Genomic DNA, 26,097 nt, shown 5'->3' with positions numbered 1-26,097 from the left:
TATGCTGTTGCTGGAATCTGAAGAGAAGAGAATTACTACCTGGAAATGACAATTGCCACAAAATGGAAGGCAACTGTCTGCAACTTTATGCAGCTTCTGTAAGAATTTTGCTAAGTGGTGAGCATTAGTAACCATGGCTTCACATTGAATCTTACAGTCCACAGGCAGCTTGTCAGCAAACACTGAAAATTAATTCCATTTAATGCATTAGTATTTTGCAAATAAAATCCTGTAACTCAAAAATCAACATACAATTCAATATTACCCCTTTTGCCAGGCCTTCTCAGCTTAGTCTGTAAATGTTCAAAAAGCTTAATTCACCAAAGACTGTAAAATCTATTCTCCTCCCACATGTACACACCTGTACGTACACCACAGATACAAATGCCTGGAGGCACAATGATAGCAAGAGTAAGAGGGAGACAAAAGTGGACAAAAATGTGTGACAGAACACCTCTGGGCTCCCAGCTCTCACTAAGTGCAGCAAATCCAGTGAGGGATTGGGAAGACTCCACTTTTCACAGAGGCAAAATCTTGCAAATCTTAAGATGTTTCTGAGATGAACTGCTGCAGAACTGAGAGGGACTCAGCAACAACACTGTTTTCTTTCAGAACTATCAGCAATTTTTACTATTCTTGCGCCTTTATGAAGGCTTTTCGGCACTAATGAAAACATGTAACCGCTCTGTGTTGTTGTACTTTAAAAAGACAGAAATACTATTACTCATTAGTTTGCGCCCTCTGAGTCAGTAGGACTTAAGATAATGTCTCCTGATGAATAGGATCAGTTTCTTGGAGACACAATTCTACCCAGCAATTTGAAGACCATAATTCTGCAAATAACCGTGATGTTCTCATTTCTTCAATACCTAGAATGCCCTTGATGTCTCAAACACAGTAGTGTTTCTCTGCCATGCAGATTCTCCTCCAACCAGACCAAGCTTAAGGACAGAGTGCCTCCCACCATGTGAAATAATGATTTTAACAAATGCAAACCAGATACTAGTGTAAAAAGTATGGTGAGCTTCCTCGCATAATGGCAAGAGGAAAAAACAATGGGTACTTGTCTGACATACTGTGAAGAGGTCTTTGGCAGCAGGGAAGAATCAATTCCATTATCTTTAACAATACAGAAATTAAAGATTATTAAGCTCACACTCCGTTTCATAAACCTATGCCTGAAATAACACTGGCAACCCCACTCCCCAACAACCTTTAAGAAAGTCCAAAGGTCAAAACTACTCTTGTAGTTCTTCAATAAGAAGTATCAAGACATAGGGAGAAAAAAGGTGCTTTTATCTCCTAGCCCCTTCATGTCTGCAAAAAATATTGCCATAAGTCTTTTAACTACGATATGCTATACTACTACCATATGTTAATGTATTTTAGCCACTTTGCATAGCTAAACATTACCAAGAGTAGATCCAAATTTGGGAATGTTTCACGATTATGGATGAAATGCAAGCAATAGTCACTAAGTGAAAAAAAAATCAAGATGAAATCTGAAAGTACCTCCACTTGCCTTCTGAATCATATTTGATGAACAAAGCTCTAGGAATGAATTCAGAAAATTCAAGGTAAGGTATCAAAATGAGAAAAACAATTGCTTTTTAAGCTGAAAAGCAGTTGAAAGCTGTACCGCAACATTTTGTGACACCGTATCCCCTTGTGATTTCACTGCTGCAGAAGATTTACATTCATGTTTAGCAATGCATTTGTCACTGTCAATCGTATTCATGTCCCCTGTGCTGCAACTGATCATCATGTAAGTTGGCGAACCTCACTCAATTTCACCCTTCCTCAAACCTCATTTTTCCAAAAAGCCAAAAATTAGTACATGCATCTTATTCTTCTAAAATATTAATTTGATATTGACTGGTGAAGTCCAAACAAAGCTCTCTGAAGAGGAGCTAGCATGTCCTATAAGCAGACTATGCTAAAAAAAATAACCTCAAAACAAAGAAAACACAAGATGCAGAATCACCAATAAAATCCTAGCAACAGTATTTTAGAACAAAAAGGTCAAATTTCAGCGTTCTGTATTACACATCAAAATTTTGTATAGCTTGCAAGACTTGAATTAAAAAAATGGTATTAAGGTAAATATACTGTAATAAAAAATGCAATCCCTGGAAAACCCAATTGCATTGTCCTAGTACTCACTGTCAAGAACATGCATAGCTACCACTTCTCTATAATTCTGTATCTTTCCAGAAAGACATGAAATCAGATGTATCATATTCTTTCCCACCTAAGAGATGTGCACAAAGGCACTGGCTTTTAAGTGATTTTTATGCCTCAGTAGACTTTGACTGAACTATACCTATGATATAATGAAAGCTCTGAACATTAGCTGTCGGTGATTTGAAAGCAAAATATAAAATTATAAGGGCACTGTAAATCGTTAAGGGAACTTGGAATGTTACTCGGCAGAGTAGAGGTACAAGACCATCAGTGAAGATGGCAGGCCAAAAGAATAGAATTATTTAATTAATTTAACTCCCACCCTGCTAACAAAAGATTAGTGATATTTGTGTGATAAAGTAGTCAAACAGAACAAGCAGAAAAAGGTCTGGTTTTAATATGAAGGTGTATATTAACATATACTTAAGCAAAAACTTGGGATCTGTCAATGCTGAATTCCCAGCAGAATTTATTTCAAAACTAAAAACAATGGAGTATGACATAATACTTGTATGTTTCAGGAAGCCGTGGCCCATACGTATATAACATAGGTAACTTAAAATCTTGTTTCTAAACTGCTGTTTTGTAAACTCAATGGGTAACAAAACCAGCTCATTAGAAAATCAGTTTAGAAGGAAGGCTGGTCAAAGAGCTGATGTGTTGAAAATAGAGAGATGCAAGACGTTTTCAAGTCATTACTTGGCCACAGCTTTCTTATTGTCTATAAACTAACCATAAATTCCCCATGCCTTTGAAGATATTCAGACACCTTTTAGTACCAGTGGGAGATGTACCCAACTACTTTTCAGGATCTGATCCTTAATTTCTTTCTACCTTCTTTCATGTGTACGTAAAACAGAAACCTCTAATTTCATAGGAAATCTGTGAGGCTATCTAAACTAAAAGCTGTTTCCTGTTTATACACTGCAGTGGAACGTTAAGTAGTGTACTTAAGACAGAAATGCCTGTTCTTCAGGCTGTTAGAGCATCTGCTTCTAAATGGAAGAAACCAGTGTGGACTTGGCTTGTACACTGCAGTGAAGTGGCAGAACTTTACTGGACAGAAAGAAAACTATCTCACTCAGCTGTCAAAAAAACCTGCTAGGTACAACACATAGGACTAAGAAAATTCAGTGGAAAAAATGTAATGACAGGAACAAGCATTCTTCTGTGAAAAAATGAACTAACGAAACCTGTTTTCCTACAGATTTATGACCACTTTCTCTAAAGCCACCAGTTTCCTACTCAAGTTCTCAGTGATATCTCCACTGAAAAATAGCAGATAGTGTTGCTAGTGCAATCTCCATGTACGTAAGATGTTTTTCTATTTACAATAAATAGTAAATAGCTAGAGGTTAACCCTGTGACACAAAATCAACTTCCAATTGCTTTAAATATAGCTGTAATTACTTAGAAGGTTTGAAAACTGGGGCTTTATTTCACTTACAATACTACTATACGATATTTACCATACTTACAATAAAGTATACATAATATTTACCTGCATGGAAGTCTATGCCCACAGCAAATGAAGTTCCAGATATAGGCATTAAAGCATCCATTTTATCATTTGGATCAAGAGGAATTCCTCTAATTCCTTCATGAACAGAATACATAAGAAATGATTCAATACCTATGGTAAAAATAAAACAACCAATGAGAGCAAAGTGGAGACTTTCCCAAATAACAAGACTTGGCGAATTAATATAGTGTTCCAATACTGCTCCATAGTTTTTCAGAATGATAACTCCATCTCTTTGGAAAAAAACATCAATGAATTATAATAGTGTATTTCTAGTTAAGTGACAAATGCAGTCTTATAAAGAGAGGGGAATCACTGACCATTTCAAGCATCACCTTAGAATTAAGTAATTAGCAGTAATGAAAATTAAAACTTAAGAAGAAGTAAATGTTTTTGAATTATGAGAAATTTAGGAATATTTTCAGTGCACATCTGCACTTTCTGTACACACTCAGCAAGAGACAATTTTAAATAACTTGTGAAAAGCAGGACTCAAGACTGAAAATTGTAATTTGAGGCATGGGATTCATCTCACCTCATTTAATCATGCACACTTCCTTTCGACAATAGAGAGAAATACGTAGTTTTAGTGAATAATGCAGCTGATGCGTTTTAAATGTCTACTTTCATGTTAGATTAATCACATTCCAGATGCATCTATTTCTATTAAGTAGGAAGAACTACTGTATACAAAAAAATTCCTTTTTCTTCACATCCATTCTTTGAAAATTTCTTTCTTTGTAAAGAGCTAGCTTGTAGAGGACCCTAAGAATGTGGACTAGAAAGTTCCAGGTGGAGCATTACAAGATTTTCTTCTAAGCAAGTGAAAAGATCCATGCTAACCAATTATTTATGTACAGAATAGTACTTGTCAGATTTGCTCAATGAATATTCAAGACAGAATAAAAATGTTTTTTACTCATTATCTCCTTTTAATGTAAAGAAAATTTAATCATAAAAAGCTGTTATAATCTAGAAAGCAGCTTATCTAGACATAAAGGAAGAATACCTTTCAAATACACAACATCTACCAGTTTTACTTTAACCCACAACTGAAAGCTATAAATATCTGAAGTAACTGTAAAAGTAAAAATGACTATGTTAAAAAAATAAAAATTGTTAAGGACATATTGTTGTCAGATATGAAAGCCACGGAAGAAGTAGAAAAGCCACGCTTATGTTGCTTCATTCTGCTTCCTTTATACTCCGTTATTAACTAGATGAGGTAGCAAGCGCTCATGGGAAAAAAAAATATTAAATTTATACAACTACAAGGCACCTTGACCATAATGCTGTTTGGTATTATTCAGGCAAAAAGTAAGACTTTGGATGTAAGATATGCCTTGATTTCTTCCTGCTCAAATAGACAAAAGATTTAAAATTTTTAAAAATTAAAAAAAGAGGAAAAAAAGAGAAAAAAAAAAGAGGCTTTACTTTATATTAAGGGAAATGCAATAAGATGAGACACCCAGCCTTCCAGACACTGTAGCCAATAATTTAGTTTAAAGTTAATGTATATGACCTTGAACAAATACGTACTGCGGTTAATGATGGCTCAAATGGTCTGCTTTTTTCCCTTTATTTAAAGGAAACCTAAGAAATATTCCTCAGAGTTTCCACAAAAAGCTATGCAGAACTAAATAAAGAAATCAAAAGCTACATTGAAATTCTCTCCAACCACAATAGACATTTCTCTGTTACTGCTTTAATCAAGATATTAAGTATGGTTATGTAACTTAAAATTAATAAAGGGAGTTTATTTACTCATTACAGTGTTCCCATAAAAATGAAGTTAGTGAAAATAAATGTTGAAAGCAATTTTACCTTTGCATGCCATGCGGTTTTTCTGAAGGTTGTAGCCTACTGTACACACACAGGTCCTGGTGGTTTCTGATGTTGGTAAACAAAGCTGGGAACATCCACCATTGTTTAACTGACAGGAATTGCTGCCTATAATGTGACAGGAGAAGAGACAAGAGGAAACAGAATTTGAACCGTGTGATCCTGACTGAAAATGACTGTTGGCATCGATTTATTAACATTACTAAAACCAAATTTTGTTCCGCTAACTTCTTTGAAAAATTGAGATATGCACAAAATATTTAAGGCTATGCTGCTATTCATATACCCTTCTATGCTTCACTGTTACAGTTTTTCATCAGCAACCTAAAATAGTGGTTTTTTTCCTTAGAATATTTTTTTAAATACCTCATTTTTCTGAAGAAGAGTCTAGAAGGTGTGTCTGATTCTAGACCAGGAGTAAATAATTGATTATATCGTATTCATTCATCAAATGTTACATTAACCTCGTACCTTCATGAACCACCATTTGTTTAGTATATTTAAGATATGCTCCAGTGTGATCTCACAGATCCATGCTCTTACCTAATTTAAACAATATTTACTTTTAAGTAATAGATGAACACTTTTTAATGATATTTACAATAAACATTATACACAGTACAATAAACACATCTCAGAAATTTGAAGCTTTATGAAGAAACATTTAAGTCTACAAAGACATTCAACGAATTAGTTGATTACAAGTTACCAAGCCCATATGAATCAGAGAGCTACTTGTCATAATTATTTTTCCATTCCTAGTTTTGAAGTAGAAAGCATTTCTTCATCTAAAACCATAGATGTTTTCTAATGATCCAACCATACAAATGGAATAGACAGGTGAGGTTTCAAGGTCTCTGGTATCCTCAGACAAAGGTTGTATTTGTATACAGAGAAACCTGTAAGGGCCCTCACATCACATTTGCTCTCACGTCACTTTGATTTAATGAAATGCAAGATGCATACAAAATATGTAAAGATTCTTAAAAAAACCCAAAAACAACATGCAAGTGTAAAGCTGAATCCCATCTACATTGTTTAATTCTTATATCCAGAACCTTGGCATTGCCCTGTCAAAATATAGATCAGCAAGGTGACATTTCACTACAGAACTTCAGGGCTCTCATTACAGTTAAGATTCAGTAATACAGGACTGAACTGTTTCTTTTCTTGACTTTTGTACAATGGAAGACGCATATTAATGCCACAGACAGCAGATATTGCTAACATTTGGGCACTCAGGAGGCAATCTGTATGTCTCCATGGTAAGGAGCTAAAGCATTTGAAAATGATAAAAACATTGCTGAATGCCTAAATTTCCATTACTTACTCTTCGACCACATTTTAAACTAAGGGCAAGACTGGCAAAGCACCTTTGGTATTTCCTAGATTAGGAATAAATGGCAAATGCTCCCAGAAGTGCTTAATATGGAGCTGAATTAACGTACTCTGTACATAGACTACTTATTGTGCGTCAGATAGCAGACAGCTTAGCTCCATCCTGTGTTCTTTTGGAAGCTTCTCCACAAAGTAAGAGACTGATTCATGTAGATGAATCCTCAACACTCTCGGTGCACAATTGGGAGATTCTTTCTAAAGAATCCCCCAAATGCCTTCATCTTTGATCTCCAAATTCATAGAACTGTGTGCATGGCCCCAGATTACTCTTTTTCATATTATCTTAGCTCCCACTTTGCCAACTAAGTTTTGGCAGAATACTGCCAAATATTCCCTCAGTTTTCTGCTGTCTCACTTGTAATTCATACCACTGTCACTTCTGTCAATCTAGATTAATTAAACTGTCTTAAAAAAAATAGATAATTAAGAATAGTAATGAATTCTCTCATAATACTTCATTTATTTAAAATGTCAATAAGTTGATATGAGGTTCAAACACTGATTATTTTTTTGACTCAGAAATTTAAACTTAGATTCTCTAAAAGAACTTCAGACTTTGCTGTAGTGTAAACTTTGGAAAACGTGATAAATTAAAATGTATCAGGCAGCTATTCTAAATCAATTATCCTATTATATTCATTAATGTATTAAATCTTTTATAGTATATTATCACTGAATTACAATGAAATACATATTATTTTGTTCTAGGCACATTTGGAGAATAACATGGGAAAAGATACTACACAGTCTAAAAGTTGGTTAAACATGCTTAAAATTTAACATACCTTGCTGTGCTGCTTTGTCATACACTTTCATGTGCACAACACCTGAAGTTTTGTTTCGCAGGACAGTTGGGTTTCTTCCATCTTTTTTATTACAGGTACCAATCTGAGCTAAGTTCTGGTCTGCCCACCAAAGCTTTTTGTCTGTAAAATTGTCAAGTTTTAAAAATTAAAAGGATCACTATGAAATAACATATGTTTGATACCTAAGGTGGGAAAAAGCTTTTGAGATTAATTCTCAGATCAATTTTAAGGAGAATTGCTCGAAGAATACATAATGTGGGATTTTTTTATTTTAGAAACAGAAACTTTGAATTTATAAATTTTTTTTTTTCTTTAGGTGATCGGCTTTCACACATAATTAAGTGGAAAAACTGAATTATGCCCAATTTGTAACTGGAAGTTACAAAACCTTATTCATGGATCATATACTACCACAACACAAGGTTTATTCTCTAACTTTGCTATATCCATTCATTATGTATGTAGACATGACAGGAACTCTGGCTCCAGGTTTTCATTACTTGAGTGTTCAAATTAGTAAGTACGACAATTACCATAAAAATAACTAAGCATCTTGTTACTGTCTTAAAGAAATCATTAAAATTACCAACCTAAATTGTTAGTAACTTCTTCATCATAATTTACACAAGATTTTAAAATAACAGAAAAATGAGACATGCTACGCACATATTAGCATAAAATTTCAAACCATCCTTGTCAACCTGCATGTGCAGAATACTTGAATTATAGTATGTAGGACTTGTCAAAAATTTATGACAGAGAATTCTCACTTGAAGCACAATTGCAGTACAAGCAATGTAGTTTTCAAGGACTGGATTTCAGGTGACTTTAGTCATAAAGATTTCACTTAAATTCAGACGGGATTCTAAGTGACATGAAGATAGAAACACTAAGTTTGATCATCTTGCTGTGGCCATACTGGTTACTGTGGAATGTAAATTTTCATTAGAAAAGAAATTATGATACAAATGTCAATATTGATGTCAAGATAATCTTCAAAACAATTTAAACAACAGTGTATGAAGACAAGCAACTTAAAGAAATTTCAAGAAACTGAAAGATATATATGAGATATATAGTCTCTACTTCATGTCACATCACTTCAGGAAAATGTTATTTTTGAAGCCTCATTAACATAACTTAAATATCATCATTAGGGATTGCTTTCATTTTGGTTGAGAAATATACAACATTTATCAGTGTCATCTGTTTGTTGTTTTGAGACTTTGACTCATTACCTGCTGGAATTAACGAAAGAGCCTCTTCAGTTAAAGAGCTTGTTAGTCTTTTATTCACCTATTGAAAGCTAGTAAGATGCCTCAGTGTTGATGGTTTATAAACTCCTTAAGGCAATAATCATTCTACTATTTTTCCTCAAACCGGTATTGGGGTGGAATTCCTACCAAGTTTTGAATATTTCATGTTTTGTGCCACCACTTGATATTGCACAAATGGTGTATAAAATAAGTCACAACAACCACAAAGCAAAAAGCAAAAAAGCAAAGACCTATCCAGAAGCAGAGCAAGAAGAAATAATGCAAAGAGAAGAACATTAGATAGACCCTTTTGAAAACCTTCACAGCAGCTCTCACAGAAAATTTGTATTTGCTACTGCTAAGACTCGGAAGACAGAATAGGCTAAAATGAGGGGAGATCAGAAGAATGCCAGAAATTCCCTTCACTCTCTTGGCATTTCTTTATACCTCTGTGCATACAGAAGGCCACAGACAATAGGTTTACTGTAGCTCTGAAGGATGACATCAAGATCATAGAACTGCTTCCTACAACAGCTACGCCCTGTCCGTGTTTCAGTGAAGATGCTCAGGTGAGCGTGGAAAAGCTCTGTAGTACAGCACTGCTACTCGTAATGGCCATGCTGCCAGGGACTGCAGTCAAGTGCCATGAATCAGGGGTGCTCAAGAACTGCTCACCCTTTCAGCACACCTGAGACTATCACAAATAGAGAAGCAGAGTACTGAATTCAGCCATGACATGCCCTTGTGACTTGCCACGTGCCAAGAGAGAAAAAATCCCAACCTTTAAATCTTACATAAGCAGGTGCCAGCATTGCACACGCAAGGTGGGATCCTTTGTTTAATGCAAACTAACATAGTCTACATAAATATCTTCCATGAGGCATATGGTGACACTTCAGTCCAGAGGAAACTAAAGAACAGACTGAAATTGCAAAAGGCAAGCAAACTTTTGTCAGATCCAAAAGAATAATAAATGTAGTAATGATGTTTACTGTCTAATTATGCTTGCAGTCTAATTTTAATAGACTAAACACTTCAGAACTTAAACTTGCTTCCAAAACAAAAACTCAGCTCATAGTGACTGAATGTTCACAGTGAAGAGCTCCTTACCTAACCAATGCCAAGTCCTCCAGCTGTTTCCCTTATAAAATAATCTTTTCTTTTTTATCATAATTAATTTCAGCCAGCTTGTTCCCATTATTCATCAATCTCAATGGTTGCTGGAAGCAAAGCAAATCAGTCCTTTCCTGTCTGGGTGAGACTGAAACACAGAGCATACCGAACATACAGAAAACACTTAGCCAATGCTAACTCTTAATGTCATCCTTCAGACATTGCATAGAAGTGTTATTTCAGTGAAGAACTTCCTGATTTTCCTAGCTGTAGACAAACAAATCCAAATGCAAAGCGCTGCCAGCTATTTCTATCAAATGTAATGGGAACAACAACATCCTGTATTCTACTTTTCGCAGCAGAGGCATGAGACACTCCTGCTAGTTTTAGATACCTATTTAAAACCTTAGGAAAAATCAGTGCACAGAGCTCACACAACCTTTGTCAAAATACAGATTTCTTTTTGAAGCGAAACCAAGAACATACATATGCCATACTTCCGTGATGAACTCAAAAGCCCAGCCCGTACGAAATCATGTCTGACTGAGCCCCAGTAATGCTGCAAAATAGTGGAATGATTGACTGGTTGAATCCCTTCAGTTTGCTGGCAGCCAGATGGCCACGCAGCACACGTGCTGGCCAGCGGTATCACTTATTGTGCAGCTCCAGAACAGCAACAGCCTGCGCTTTGTTTTGACACAGAAAAGATGGGGAACGGAGCAGAGACAAAAAAGGGAAATGTAAGGAATGCTTGAGAAAAATGGGGTATTGTGATAGCAAATTGTGGCATTGTGAATGGGGGAAGGCTCTGCAAGTGCTTGCAGTGGAGACATCTGTTGTGCAGAAGGAGAGAAACTGGGGTGAGGTCTTTGGCTGAACGATGTGGGGTATTGCACTGGAGGTATTATGGAGAGAACGTTACAGAGAGAAGCTGAAGGTACTGTGTTATTAAGATTCAGGGGACATGAAAGCAGTCTTCACCAGTTCCACTTTTGCTGCAACAAATGCTGATTTGAGGCTACTTCCATAGAAAATCCTAAATTAAAATGCCTGTTTATATATGGAAATTCTACTTACTTTACTCTAGGGAAGAAATGAATTTTCACAAATGAACAAAATTGTTTGTAATGCTAAACCACATTTTTCATTAAAAACAAATTACAATCAATAAGTAAGAAATCATGAAAAAAAAAAAGGAAAAACAGGCTGCACCTCTCAATGCATCAGAAGATAATTTTAAACAGCTTTGACATCAAACTCAAACTTCACCGAACTAACGGCCAGACACTGACACAGAGACCACAGTCAATCTTCTGGTTTCCAGTCCTTAACACATTAGTCCTCCCTGTCTCCAGAGCACACACAGATGCCTGATGAGATGGCCTCGGTCGTCCAAGCTGACAAGTTTCACAGTCCATAATACATTTCACAGTGCCTGTTTCTCATTTTCTCTGAATGCCAGAACACCCTGCCTGAGTCCTTACTCCCTTCACAAGACCTAAACAGTACGATGACCACCTTCTGAGTCACTGTGGGATATCAGTTTCTCTTGACTTAGTCAAGTCATTCCCCTTAGTGACTGGCTAACACTCTGTAGCTCATCACTTCAGAAAGAGGTTATGGATTTTTATGTTATGAATTTAAAATTGTACTTCTGAGGATCCACAACCTGGTTTTCCCTATATTCCTATATTATAAAGAAATTAAAGTTATTTTGTTAGTATAGTGTAATCAATCAAATAGAATGTAGTTCTGGTACTGGCCTTCTAGGAAGCCTCAGTAAAGAAAAGGTTTCCTTGGCCCTTCTCTGTTCTATTTTCTGACTTAACAAAATGGTAAAAAAATAAGTGCAAGCAACTCCCCTCCGCTCCCGGCCTTTTGGAAAAGTAACTATTTTAAACAAACTGAACAAGCTAACATTTTAATACCATATTACCTCAGACCTAGATTTGACGAATAGTCTCAAGGGCAACACAATGTAGTTTTTGTGTGAACGTTAAATTTAACCATGAAAGGGAAAATAACAAAAAGGAAAAGAAATTATAGCAGCAATTTGAATTCAACTTTATCTTCAGTTTCTCACGTGTATTTTTAAACTGGAACAATGTAAATGGCAGCATACGGACAGTACCACATGTTTAGGTTACTAACAAATTACTGCTTGGCAGCAAGTTAACGTTTCACTTGTGACCACATTCAAAGTATTAATTACAGTGAAATACAATCTCACAGCAATGTTCTACATGAAGAAAAGAGTACGAACACTTCCTTTTTTTTCTCCAAGTAGTTATGTATCTTTTAAACATCTCAAATGAAATAATTAAATGGGGCAAGTCTGTATAATTATGAGTTTAACATCATCAGCATTTTCATTTCAGACAGAAAAAGTTATTACTGTAGATGAACCAAAAGTAAAACTGTAGGTTGAAAAAACTTTTAAGCTTCGGGAACACTGACTTTCCAACAAATACTGTGCATTAACTTAATTCTAATTAATTTCTTTTCAATTAAATGAATTGTTGCCTATGTTGCAGTTTTAATATTTAAATAACTAATTTATAGAGCCGGACAGGTGAGTGCTCAAAGATGAAAGCTGAAGATCTGAAATATGATTTCCATTGCAGTAACTAAAAAGTTCGTGCACAAAAGAAAATAAACTCTGAAAATATCACGGGGAAAAAAGCATTTACTGAATAGTCTTCACAGGTATATGACGACACAACAATCGACAGAATGAAAATATTCTGAATATGAAGACTTGGAGACACAAATGAAACTCTCCAGTGAAACCTCTGTAAAAGCTAAAGGAAACCTATCATGCTATCTATCCACAGGTGCTAGAATTGGCTGAGTGAAAAGATCTTCCTGCAATATCAATCTGTTAAATTAATAGCAGCTTGCAGCTGATGATTCTTTCATCAGACAATCCTTAGAATAAGAAATTCCTGTGTTCAATTTTGATGGTGTGAATTATGGCAAAAAGACAGATGTGAGATAAGAATATAAAAGCAACTGTGTGATATAATCCATAAGGGAAATCATGGGAATATTAATTTTTTTTTCCTGTGAGATTATGCCTCACAATAATGAATTATCTATCCTAAAGTTTTAGGCTTTTTAGATGGATAGATTGTAAGTGAATAAGTCACTTCAGTCTTCAGACCCTCTATTTGACCACAAATCAACATGGCCCATTAAACAATTTTGGTAATGACTGCTGTCTTGCACATAGTATACTAGAACTTACTTTTTTACATATCCAGACCTATCCATGAAATATTGTTTTTAAAGACTGGAGTACAGGAAGGAAGCAAAACACATACAGTTTTGGTGTTTTGCATCATTTACTTCAAAGAAGCGATCAAACACTTCCAGGCATTTCTTTAGTATTTTGCGTAAAACCTCATGCTTGGCTATGGTTTCGACAGCCTCCCAAACCTGCAATTTGCTGACTTCCCTGTCTCTTTAGGGAAAGGAAACAAACAAACCCCCCAGATAAGCAACTCTGCATATTCTTTTGCTGAGAGATGAAGGCATGGCATATGCTTAATCAAGAAGTTCGATTACCAGTAATTACCTACTCCACAAATAGTTTCCTTTCTCCCTTTTAGTATTAGTACAGAGCCAAAGCATTTCTACATCACCAACGGAACGTTCCACCGCGTGCCTCTTCTGCTTGCTGAGCTACTAAAGGAGACTATTGCTGCTTTCATATACAGTTAACAGTATCTAGAAAATTTCCATCATTGGTGTCAGACATGTCAGATAATAGAGGAGTTCTTTCCCTCCCTTCATGACACAAGAAACAGAAATAACCACAGCATAGATTCAGTATTAGGCCTTGAAGTACCTGACTGTGAACACAGAGGAGGAGTACTCTCCTACACTACCTATACCATTATAAAGGACAAATTATGACAAGTGGATAGTCAAAATATACTTCATAATGATTCTTTTATCTTCTTCCATCCTTGTTAACAAGACACCTGGATAAACATTTCATTAAAAATTTAACTTAAAAATCTTACTGAACTAGTATTTATTCGTCCCTTAGATGGAGGCACTACGAGTTTTAGGAAGATATGGATACAGTATGGGAGTTAAATGAGAAAGACAACCTGAAAATTTAAGTAAGGTGAAGCTCATGCAAAACTGACGTTTCAGGTATAAACAACAAAAAAAAAAACCAAACCAAAACCAACCCCAAACATAAAACAAAACAAAACAAAACACCTCCGAAAACAAATCCAAAAAAACAACCCACAAATTCTGAAGTACAGACATCTTGAGGTCGAAGCTCCTATGAGTACCTGCCAAAAACCACAAACGGGTCACAGCTGGCCAGTTATGTCCCAAGTCCTAAAGAGCAGAGGTTTAAATTGTTCAGAAGCTGCTGGGTGGCCAATATACAACACAGTCTCATATACTGACACCCGCCCCCTCAAATGTTACACAACTATTTTTTACCATAATTTTAAGCAGAATTTTTGACTATTTCTCTCTACATTATTAATGTATTACCTCAGCAGATAATTAACCTGTGATTTCCAGTATTACAATTAATTAATCTATTTCTATATTCATTTTAAAATACACCACATGATTTTACAAACCACTTGACTATAGAGTAAATACAACTTGCTTTCAGAAACTAGGGAAGAAATAATGCTATACAAAACCTTTAAATATCAAACTGAAGTTAAATGATTTATTTGCTTGATTATGCTAACAAGAGTGTTGTTCGATCACTAATTACAATCTTGTTGCTGAAACTGGGTTATAATATACATTAAAATTGTTGTATTCATCCATTTTGTTGGGTAATTAGCATTAAGCACAGCAACATGTTGGGAAACAGCAATTTCAAATGCCAAAAATTGCTACACTAGCATTGTGGACAGTCCTTTGGAGATTTCAAGCAGTACTCTCAATGCAAATTTTGATGGGCTATTAGTTTTCATTAATGGTGGTTTGAGTATTTATGGAAGACAACTATGTACTGTACTTAGAACTGGGCAAATTGCCTAGATATATTTCGTATATTAATGCTAATGTAACGAATGGTGTTACGGCAATTAGAAGACTGATGACTTGGAAAATTAAGGTGTAGGCATTTGAAGTTTCCTGATCTAAGCAGCCCCTTCCACTCTGCAATTACATGCAGCAAAGTCACAGCTCCCACCATTTGGGTTACTACAAATGCATTCTGGTGTTATTTTTGAAATTTTATTGAGGATAAAGCAAAAAATCAAATAACCAATACATCATTTAACCACATGATGAAAGTAAATGGCAGCATCAATATATTTTGGTAATATGAACCCACATTTTCTGTCTAAAATGAAATACTGTAATTGTTACTGCCTGTTTTGATTGTTTGATAATACACCTTGATGGTTTGTATTATATACAGACTGTGTTCAAAAGACATTGTTCTGATACCTGCACTCCCATTGAAAAGCTATTATATGTCTGATGATGTTGTATTGCTGATTGAATTTTTTTACACGAATTTCAACAGAAATAGCACTTTAGACGTAGAATCATTAACCACATGAAGCTACCCTATTTTATACTAGTAAGCAACAACTAGAAAAAAGCTACTACTTAGCATCATGGATATTTCCTGTGAGGTTTCTAGCACAAGTATTTTAAAAAGAAATCACCAATGCGCAATAAATTATATTCTCATTATACAGTCCACATCATATTACTATTTTGTAGTGGAATGAGATGAATTTTGTGATTTTGTCTAAACTGTATTTCTGTAAGGAACTGATGCAAAATCCAATCAAATACCTCCACCAAAACTGCTGACAGAAGTCTTCAATATCTTTCTTCTCAGTGACAAACTTACAGTAACTAATCAATACTTTTCTAGCCATACTCAGTTTATGGTTCAGAGCCATATATCATTCAAGAAAGAATATGCCAGTATGGAAATACACCAGATATTACTGCAAGTTCCTTTGTAATTCAAATCTTGTAACACAATGACTCTGCTCACCAAAGCAGAAATACATATAGTTCTCACCACAAAGGTAAATTTCCAACCAGTTTCAGTTACAGCCAAGGAACCATTTTAAGTAAGTAATTTGGAAGGCAGGAAATGAGACCTCGTGCAGAATGCAAAACACACCTATTTAATTTGATCACACTCGGACATTGGCTATAGAAAAACGGCTAAAATCAGATACTTAATAGGATATATTAAACTCAAACCTTAACACAAGCATAGGAAGCATCTTCTTAATGATGAAAAGAGTATCACTGCACCACATAGGAAAATCAGAGATTTTCTCACATGGAACATCCTGAGTTTCCAAAACAGTGGATATATCTGTTATCAACTTATAAATGTTGTCAGCAGTAGGCGTTGAAAATTATGTGGGACATAGGGTGCTGTGAATTAGATAAGCTTCTTATAGACCAGAAGAAACTTCAGAGGTTTTTGAACAAAATAAAATGAACGGTTAACATAGTAGCAGAAGAAAATTACTGTTGACCAAATGCAAGACAATAAACAGTGGGAGGTACTAGACAAGACATTGACATGCATTTTGGAATGGTAAATTAACTAAAAATGGCTGATGTTGCATGCACTGACATTTCACCCAGTGAATATGTATTTGAAGAAAAAGTGGGGAGAGTAGAAAAGCAAATATGACTTCATAATGGATTTATAGCAACATCTTTCTAATAGAGAATGGCAACAGCAAAAATAATTTTTGTATGCTTAAGGGCATGAAAACATAGTAATTTTGTACATATTCAAATGTTTTGCTTTCAAATGGAATATAATTTTCAATCCATCTATATTATGCTCAAAAAGATGTAACAAAAGCAGGCACTAAAAGACTAGGAATTTTGGAGCTTGGCATATTGAAAAAGAAAGATGACTGACACTACGGAGTAGAAAATCAGTAAAGGAAAGAACCAAAATTCAGAAAGATGTGAATCATATAACTTCTTTCCATTTCCCTCAAGGATAAACATGAGAGTCATTTTGGCACTAACTTTTTTTGCTAACATTATTTTTTCATGTCTTACCATTACCTTCTGTATGCTCCCTCTAAAGGATATAACAGTAGGAAAATGTTAAACAGAGCCTGGAAAGGACTAAACAACAGTCCTCATCTGAATCAGTAGTGGTAACTTCCAGTTTACAATGGCTAAACTGCAACACTAAAATACAGGGATTGAAAGCAATTAAGCATAAACAATGAGGAGACTGAGAAGTAGTACTAAAGTGGAGCGGCATTTGTCATTGCCTGGTGAAGCTCTGAACTACTCCATAAGCTATATTAAAAAGCAAAACAAAACTTTACTGCCTTAGCTAGTGTTATTTATTGAGTTCATATCACAGTACATAACCACGGAGAGCCTAACTGCTTCTCATTTCTTTTCCCATTTTGAAATTAACAGAATCAAAGATTAAGATAACACAGATATCAGAAAAGCACAGAGAGTACCAAAGCAAGAAGTCAGTCTTGGGCCAAGCCTCTGTCATTCATTAGTATCTTAGAGTTCTGAAAAATCTTCTGGAACATACATACATTTAAGATATAGCAAAAGTTCCTGGAAACTGTCAAAAGATCCTTTAGTTTTCTGTGCAAAAGGCTGTCCAGACAAAGAATGGACGACACTAGCTCTTCACGCAGACTACTGGATTATCCTCGGGTGCCTCTGGGAGCTCACACTTTCTGACAAGGAGATTCTGATGGCTAGGAAAGATGCTAATAAGGAGATGTTTCACAAACAGGTAAAAAAAAAATTCAGAAGCAAGAAGGACCTGAGGTGCTGAAAGAATTCACCAGTATAGTAATTTTTATTAGAAATTTAGCAATTTTTCTGACAATCCTTTCTCCCCCAGTGCACCTACCCTTGGTGGGGCAGAGGGGAGCATGGGAACCAGGGCTGTCTCAGATCACATTACCATGTCCTCTCAACCCACTGTGGTTCCCTCCACTGTTTGCTTACTTTAGCTCTTCAGACAAATAAAAGCATTGACGATCAACAACAACTTACCAGTCTATGACCTGGTGAGACTGCTGTACAAAGGGAGTCTCAAAATACCCAACTCTACCTCCTCTTTCTGCCCCAGTGGAAACATAACCCAACAGTACGACATGACCATATACTTAAAAAAGAAACAAGAAATCTAAGCTGTCCAAAATACTGCTTTTACCTAAAGACAGTAAATGCAAAAGTCAGACAAATGCAAAAGACAGTGGCAGCCTACAGGACTCTGTAGCACTGAGTGGAACCTAAATGTCACAAAACAGAAGTTTGGACACAGATATCGTATCTGTCTTATTTTCAGTCACTGATGGCAATTCAAATGGTAAAAAAAGGTAGCTTAATATATACACAGAGAAAAAACATTCCAGCTCATGTTGGTTTTTATTTCTGTACTGTGTTTTTAGATAAAAGCAGTCAAGAAAGTTTATGAAATGCAGAAAAAATGATGCAATAAATACAATAATTACTGCGATTCACCTGCTAAAATTTCCTGTTAAACTTGTAGGCAAACAGATCAACAGAAGTACTAAGTTTTCATGCACTATCATGTTAAATTTTACCTTAGAACAAATTATTCATTCTTTTTATTCATATATTCTCAGTTATGATCATTTATCCATTACAGATCTCTTACCTTGCTTTGGATCGCATTGGTTTGTCTGTTTCGCATGTACAAAAGCCTGACTATAAGAAGCTGATGTAAAGCCACCAGCACTTCAGGAAAATAGATGGCATTTGTGTTGCTCCAGTATGTTCCACAATATAAAATCATACAGGAGAAATGAATACAGACCCTTTTCATGTTTTTCAATCTGCACATACAGTACCGTTCAAAAACTGTATTTGTTTGCACTTTTCTCCAACAGATTTATATACGGAATCTTGCTGCAATGCCATATTGCATTTTATCATAACTATGGCTCCAAGACAAAGACAAAACCCCAAAGCACAACAAACAGTGAAACCCAAACACATTGTAAGCTTTGTTTACCAATTCTGATTAGGAAGAATTGTCATCACCTATTAAAACAAAGCGTCCCAAACTAGGAATATTAGATAGATATAAGTTTAAAAACTATTCAGCAGAAACTGTTGCATCTCCATGCCTGCAAAAATTCAACTACTTTCCTACAAAGAAGCATGAAACACTCTTCTTTAAATGATGGCTATGATCTCTTTATTCAATATCGCAGATGGATCATCGCTGTGGTACCTTCTTGTGAATCACAGATGGGGACTTGACACCACAGACATCTCAAAGACAGTATGAACAAGTACTCTTTATAACATCTCATATTAAAGACTTACAGTAGCTCCCTAAAGTAAAGGTCATCTGTTCGTTCTATTTCTAGTCACAATCAAATCAATGAAAGACAATTTGTCTACAGTAACATTCATAACTCCTCCTGACACAAAACTCGCTTTTGTTTATGAATGCATATATAAAAGCATCCCCTCTCCAACAGATGTTGACAGCATTTAGCGTGCAATACTGGCCAAATATGTGTATAATAAAACTATTTTAGCAGTTACTACTTTAAATTATCACTTAGTTTACACCGTGTGCATAAAGTCTTTGGACATCCACAAGCACACCATCTATATGTATATTATATAATTAATCAATCAAATAAAATACTTTCTATAAAGGCTCTGGCAGTTGATGAGTCAACTATCCTACAAAAAGTCTATTTATCAACCAAACTCTTTTCTTGGAACATTCAAGATAAATATAACTAATTTTTAACTGAACCAGAACAGAGATCAGCAAAGCATTTGGAGGAAATATGGAAAGCTCTAAAGTTATCTCTAGAATAATGTAAATACTAGTTCTGAGCCACACTGAAATTTCTTAACACATGGTATCCTAGCTCTAGCAAGGGCCAAGAGCTGAAGATGCATATGAGAAACAGTCAATTCAAAGCAATATTCTCATAATATTCAGCAATCTGCAGCTTAAAGGCTTATTGAATATTTTAGGAATTTTTCCTTATGTTACCATTCTTCTTTTGATTTTTTTTTTATAATTTAGATATTTTTGAACATTCTAAACATTTCTAATGCGCAAAGTATAACAAACCGAGCTTCTATTTCAACCATTTTAATACACAAGTATTAGCACACATCTGAAAATCCAAATCATCAATTTATCCAAATCATTAATGCATAACTCAAAGAAGTCTTCACGAAGTGCAAGCAAATCCAACAAACTAGGGATATTCTGAACTAAGACAGCAGAAAGAAGTGAGCAGCTGAAGAAAGAAATCATAGGTAATTATCTGTAATAAAGAGCATAACACACCTCCTTCCGACATGCTTTATAAGTAACTATAGTAAATATAAACCCCAGTCTGTTACCTTCATCCTGTGCATCACACAGATTGTAAACTGTATGTTAAATGAAATATAAAAAACTTTTTCACTCACTATCTGTATTATTTACATGAAAACAACAAAAGCTTCTCCAAGCTTTGAGATTTCATTATTAATTAGCTTCCAATCATTTAAAAACTAAGTTATTACCGCTGGACTTACCCATAATGGTTAAAGCTGTGGCTTTTGTTAAATCTTCTTTCATTGATTCTATTATTTCAAGATTACCACCATCCAAGTTGCATCTATTTATGGTTCCGTTTCCTGAACTGATCCAGTAGAGTTTGTTCTCCCCATAATCTATTGATAAACCTGTAATTAATGTATACAACTTTAACTGTGGCTTGAATGGATAATATACATTTAGTGTTAAGCTGTTTTCATAATAAAAGTGCATTTAAGAAATATATATATATACACACGCAATTATGTTACTATCCAGTCATCCACTCAAACTTTAAAAAACAATCAAGAAAACTAAACAAATTTGGCCACATATCGTGAAAAACCCCATGCTTTAAAAAGATTTCTGCCTTTTATTTCTCCCAACATCTACAGAAATCAAACGGTGACTGACCGGTGAAAGAGCATTTTCTGGCAATGAACAATTACTGGAATGAACTGAGGTCCTAAGCGAGGCCATTAACTACTAGTAAATGCAAACCAGAAGCCGTCATTCATTTATATTCTAAAATTTTGAACACATAAAGACTTAGAAAACAAGCTACTTTTTGTGATTCAGAACTACAGGAATTCTTCTCTCCCTACATGCACAGCCCTCTGCTTAGAATTCTGAAATACCAAAACCTGATACTAATTCTCAATAAATTCATAGTATTAATTTAAATTTTGCTTCATAGTGAACTGACCTCGTGATCAGTTCTTTGGAGCTAGAAGCAAGAGAGCTGTAGAAATAAAAATACTTGCAAAATAACCTATTAAACGAACAAAGCATATAATTTTCTGGAAGTAAGAGCAAAGAACTAAGAGATGATGTATTTCAGACTTCTATCATCCTTCAAAACTATTTAAGTAATTGTAGCAGGACATCTTCCACAGTGAAATACACTTGGCATGGTGACAATGCATGCCATATTAATTTGCTTTGGTACTAGACTTTTCCCAGAACTCATGTAAGGTATGCAGCAGGAAGTTACCAAAAAATACTGTATTTCACTCCATAGGTCGACCTCTAGATATTGTACAGTACTCTTCTTCCATCCTGGAAACTGCTTCTGTGTTCAGCTACTAATACTGGCTTCAGGTTTGGGCCCCTCACTACAAGAAGGACATCGAGTTACTGGAGTGTGTCCAGAGAACGGCAATGGATCTGGGGAAGGGTCTGGAGCACAAGTGTGCTGGGGAGCAGCTGAGGGAGCTGGGGGGGGGTTTAGCCCGGAGAAGAGGAGGCTGAGGGGAGACCTTATCACTCTCTGCAACTGCCTGAGACGGGCTGTAGTGAGGTGGGGGTTGGTCTCTTCTCCCAAGTTACTAGTGATAGGATGAGAAGAAATGCATCAGGGGAGGTTTCGACTGGATATTAGGAAAAATGTCTTTACTGCAAGAGTGGTCAGGCACTGGCACAGGCTGCCCAGAGAGGTGGTGGAGTCACCATCCCCAGAGGTGTTAAAAAAATGTGTAGACATGGCACCTCAGGGCATGGTTTAGGAGGCCTGGGGGTGTTGGGTTGGGGGTTGGACTTGATGATCCTAGAGGTCTCTTCCAACCTTAATGATTCTATGATTCTCTGTGGAAAGCCAGATCTATACTCAAAATCCTAAAGAGGAGAAAGCAGTGCCATGTGCTGCAGTACTTACAGCTGGCATCATGCCACTACTTCTTTACATACATTCGACATAGTAGGCCATAAGTTGTCTGCTTTCTAAGCTTTTGAAAAACAGCTTTCCAGTTCCTTTACAGTTACTGATATTTTTTCCCCTCTCTCTGCAAGTGTATCACCCAGAAGAAAACAACACATGCTCAAGAGAGGATAAGGACACTGAGTAGTGCTTTCAGGAGATTGATTTTGTAGCATCTCTCTGCACGTACGTGTTTTCATGCTTGTACAACAAGCATTGCTCAAAGCAAAAGGACAGTATTACAGACCTTGGAGACAAGCAGCACTTGCAGTACCTAGGCCTCGCACAGGAAACGTTCCTGCGAATATGGATGAACCTTACTATGGACTACAAAGGTAATATGGAAGTAGAAAGGTTTCCTTACTCTTAGATGGATGGCATTTGCTATTCTCCATAACTCCTGACTGCTACCAGTCAGCTGCTTACTGACTTCACCTAGACAGATCTATTTATGGGATTGCTGTGAATGCAATCTACACAGCAATTAGCCTGTTATCTTGTCAGGTTTTCTACTTCATCAGATATTAAACTGGTGTTTCTACACATGGGCATTGCAATTACACAGCAGCAACTGACAAAAATAACATTCCTACTTCCTTCTACCCAGGTCTACAACATTTCTCTTCCCAAAGTATGTTCCTGTTGTGTTATTCCTCCCATTACCAACCTTTGTGAAAATATCTCATTTATAATATAGGCGGAAAATGTTTATTTAGATTTTTTCAGTTCATTAAAAAAGATATTCCCGTGACTTAGGGCATCACTGTTTTCACAAGCATTTTCCAATTTCCTTACTCAAATTTCCAGAAATATGCTACTATTTAAAAAGCATATTACAAAGGTTATTCCAGCAATTCATACACAGAGGCTCCAATTGTAAAATATAATAAGATCTTAGCTTCCACTACCAGAAAATTGTTTGATATTTTAATTTGGTGCATCTCTGAAGTTCAAAGAAATTACTCTTGATAGCAGTCTTTATAAACTTATTGTTTAAGTGATGTATGTTCCTCTAACCTTACTTTTACCTGTGGAAATGTTCTCTAAAAACCAGTAGAAGCTTAAGGAAACAGCATGTTCCAAGAACATTAAAGACAGGATCCATTCTTACTACCTAAATCAATTAAAAGTTGGGCTCTGCAACTACAGCTTAGATGAATTACATTAACAGTATTTAGAATTTTTTTTTCTCACATTTCCCACCTTAGTGAGTAAAGAAAGGGTTTTTTAACTGTTTATGGCTGATTACATTTTAGGTGAAAAAACAGTGCTTAAAATTAGGAAATCCCTAGGTTTATTTCTGTGCTAAATGCACATACATAATTAAGAAATAACTTGCTTTAGAAAACACAATGAATTTAAAATTAAAATTTCAAAAGCCAGTCTCAAGAAGGTTTTTGGTTCACATAGGCAACAATATAATTTGTGGACTATGCTATATATTCAAAAGGACGAATGAAGTAGGAAGGGATATTCAAGTAGACAGTCAGCCAAGAAAATGAAACAAGAACAGCTAAAACAGCAAACAGGGTTGTATTAAAATCATGAGCAAAACAGAAACTGTAAGTTTGTCCAGAAGAAAGGATTGAACTGTATTAAAAAAAAAAACAACAAACCACCACACCACACAAAAAATCCAAACCAACCCCCCCCCCCCAAACAACCAACCAAAAAAACCCACACCAAAAAAACCCTAAAAAGAACAACCACCAAGAAACACAAAAACCCCACCACCCGACCCTCTCCCCAAACTGTAATTACGGAGTCCTTTGAATATTGCTGAAAGAGTGATCAGTATGTTTAAAAAATTTATTTAAATTTTTTTAAAACCATTTTAAAACTTACTAAGAATACTATACAATTTAATAATAACCATTTCCTTAAAAACAATCCACTGGATGCATGGTTCATAGTTTTAGAGTTTTATAACAAAAAACTGCTTAACTGAAAATAGGTTTAAGACACCAATCATTGAATGACCTGCCTCACAAACTATAAAATTAAGGACTAGTTCTGAATCCCTGAGAATGCAGTTTCATGGAACTCCAGTGACTAGTTCCTTTTTCAACCATTCTATATGTGTCAGTATTTGAGCTTTTCAGAACTGCAGAATAGACAAGCAAGTCATATCTAGTAGCTGCTAGCTAAGGTAAAACTAAGCAACACAATCTGTCGTCCTAAGATTATCAGTTTCAAAAATCTCCAAACTACACACTCTTGGTGTTAATACAAAATATTTTAATTGGAATTATCTCTTTCTTTTGACAGAACCCAAACTGAGGAAAAATTCCATCAGCATAGTTCAGGTAACAGATTGGAAAGCTTTCCCTCATTCTTCAAATTCTGAAATTATATCTTGAGAAAACTAAAAACCCTGTGAACTACCAGGACAATTAACTCTAATAAGGCATATATTTGTCTTTTTCAGTAATCCACCTGTGAACTCACTTATTAGATCATTACCATTGCTCTCCAAATACACAAAATTAGCACTGCATGAACTAGAGTTTCACTTCTGGAGAAAGAGAGTTTCTCAGCCAGGAATGAAATATTAAATTAAGGTTTTAAGACTGCTGCTCTCTGGCTCTTTAGCAGTGTTTTCTTCTTCTTATCATAGGAATGTTATGCTAATGGTAAGAATAATTTACACCATTAAACCAGGCATTTTGCATATATTTGAATTCAAAGTTTGATATTGGAAATTTATTACTTTTTTCATCTTTAGTGTAGCTTATCATTTTTCCTCAGACATGCAAACAGAATCTGTTTTCATGTCTGTCCTAACTGACAATAAAACCGAGCCAAGATGCCTGCCAATTGAGATGTTTTTCAGGAATAGACAGGTGCAAGCTTTATTTTCCCTTTACATAGATATAAATATACGTACACTCTTTACATACTACATATTCTACACTTGACATACTTTTCAATTTAGCACGCTTTCAGACTGCCAAAAAGGGAAAAAACAATTAAATCCCTATGGTCTCCTTATTATGCGATAGGTCTCATTATTATGCAATAAGAACCTTCAATCTGGAATATAACTTATATCAAGTAATTATTGTCAGATCTCAAAGGTGTTAAAAACTAATCCAACACTACATAAAGAAAACAAATTGTCTCACTTGCAACTCTGTGGTGAGGTAAAAAACTTACGTCACAATCGTCATTCCTACAAGGCTTACAGGAATGTTTAACCGCATGAACAGTCCATCTGATGCCAGTGAGACTGTACATGCCTGTGAAGAAAAATGTCACAAAACCCACATGGATTTGCACATGCAGCCTTTGACAGCACAGGAATAATAATAAAAAAGGAGTACTTACCGTTCTACCATGTATTTGGTTCAGTGGCTTTACTGCTACTCAGAACAAACTCAATGACAGAAACCATAAGGACTGCAATTTAGGACCTTGTGACCTATGACCACAGGATATTCAGTGCAAAATGTTGCACACAGCCTTACTTCTTAATATTGTTTTAGTATCATTAAATGTGTTTGTTTCACCTTGAAATTAGTGGGTTTACCACTCTTTTTCTCCAGATGAATAGATAACTGTGTCTTCAAATGGATAGATAGAAAATCAAATCAAGAATAAAACAGTTACCAAATAATTTACGGTCTAAAATGCATGTTGTGTTGCTCTAGTGTCAAATTTCTTGAATTATTTAACTAAGTCATTTTTGCTTCTGCTTGCTGAATGCATTCAGTTATGAAAAC

At 35.5% G+C, this 26,097-nt stretch overlaps 1 protein-coding gene across 1 annotated transcript in view; it reads right to left on the bottom strand.

Moving 5' to 3' along the window:
* The window catches only part of LRP1B (LDL receptor related protein 1B), a 762,836-nt gene that overhangs the window by 196,074 nt on the left and 540,665 nt on the right, over positions 1 to 26,097 (bottom strand). The window contains exons 32-35 of the mRNA XM_075092828.1: positions 20,679 to 20,828; positions 7,732 to 7,872; positions 5,531 to 5,656; positions 3,686 to 3,817 (exon numbers count right to left, since the gene is read on the bottom strand). Of these exons, the coding sequence (XP_074948929.1) occupies positions 3,686 to 3,817; positions 5,531 to 5,656; positions 7,732 to 7,872; positions 20,679 to 20,828 (549 nt within the window). The remainder of the gene's footprint in view (positions 1 to 3,685; positions 3,818 to 5,530; positions 5,657 to 7,731; positions 7,873 to 20,678; positions 20,829 to 26,097) is intronic.

This window comes from Phalacrocorax aristotelis, chromosome 5, assembly GCF_949628215.1.
Source record: "Phalacrocorax aristotelis chromosome 5, bGulAri2.1, whole genome shotgun sequence".
NCBI classification, from domain to species: domain Eukaryota; kingdom Metazoa; phylum Chordata; class Aves; order Suliformes; family Phalacrocoracidae; genus Phalacrocorax; species Phalacrocorax aristotelis.
Note: the sequence above shows the minus strand (reverse complement) of the source record. Positions and strands in the feature narration are given on the sequence as shown.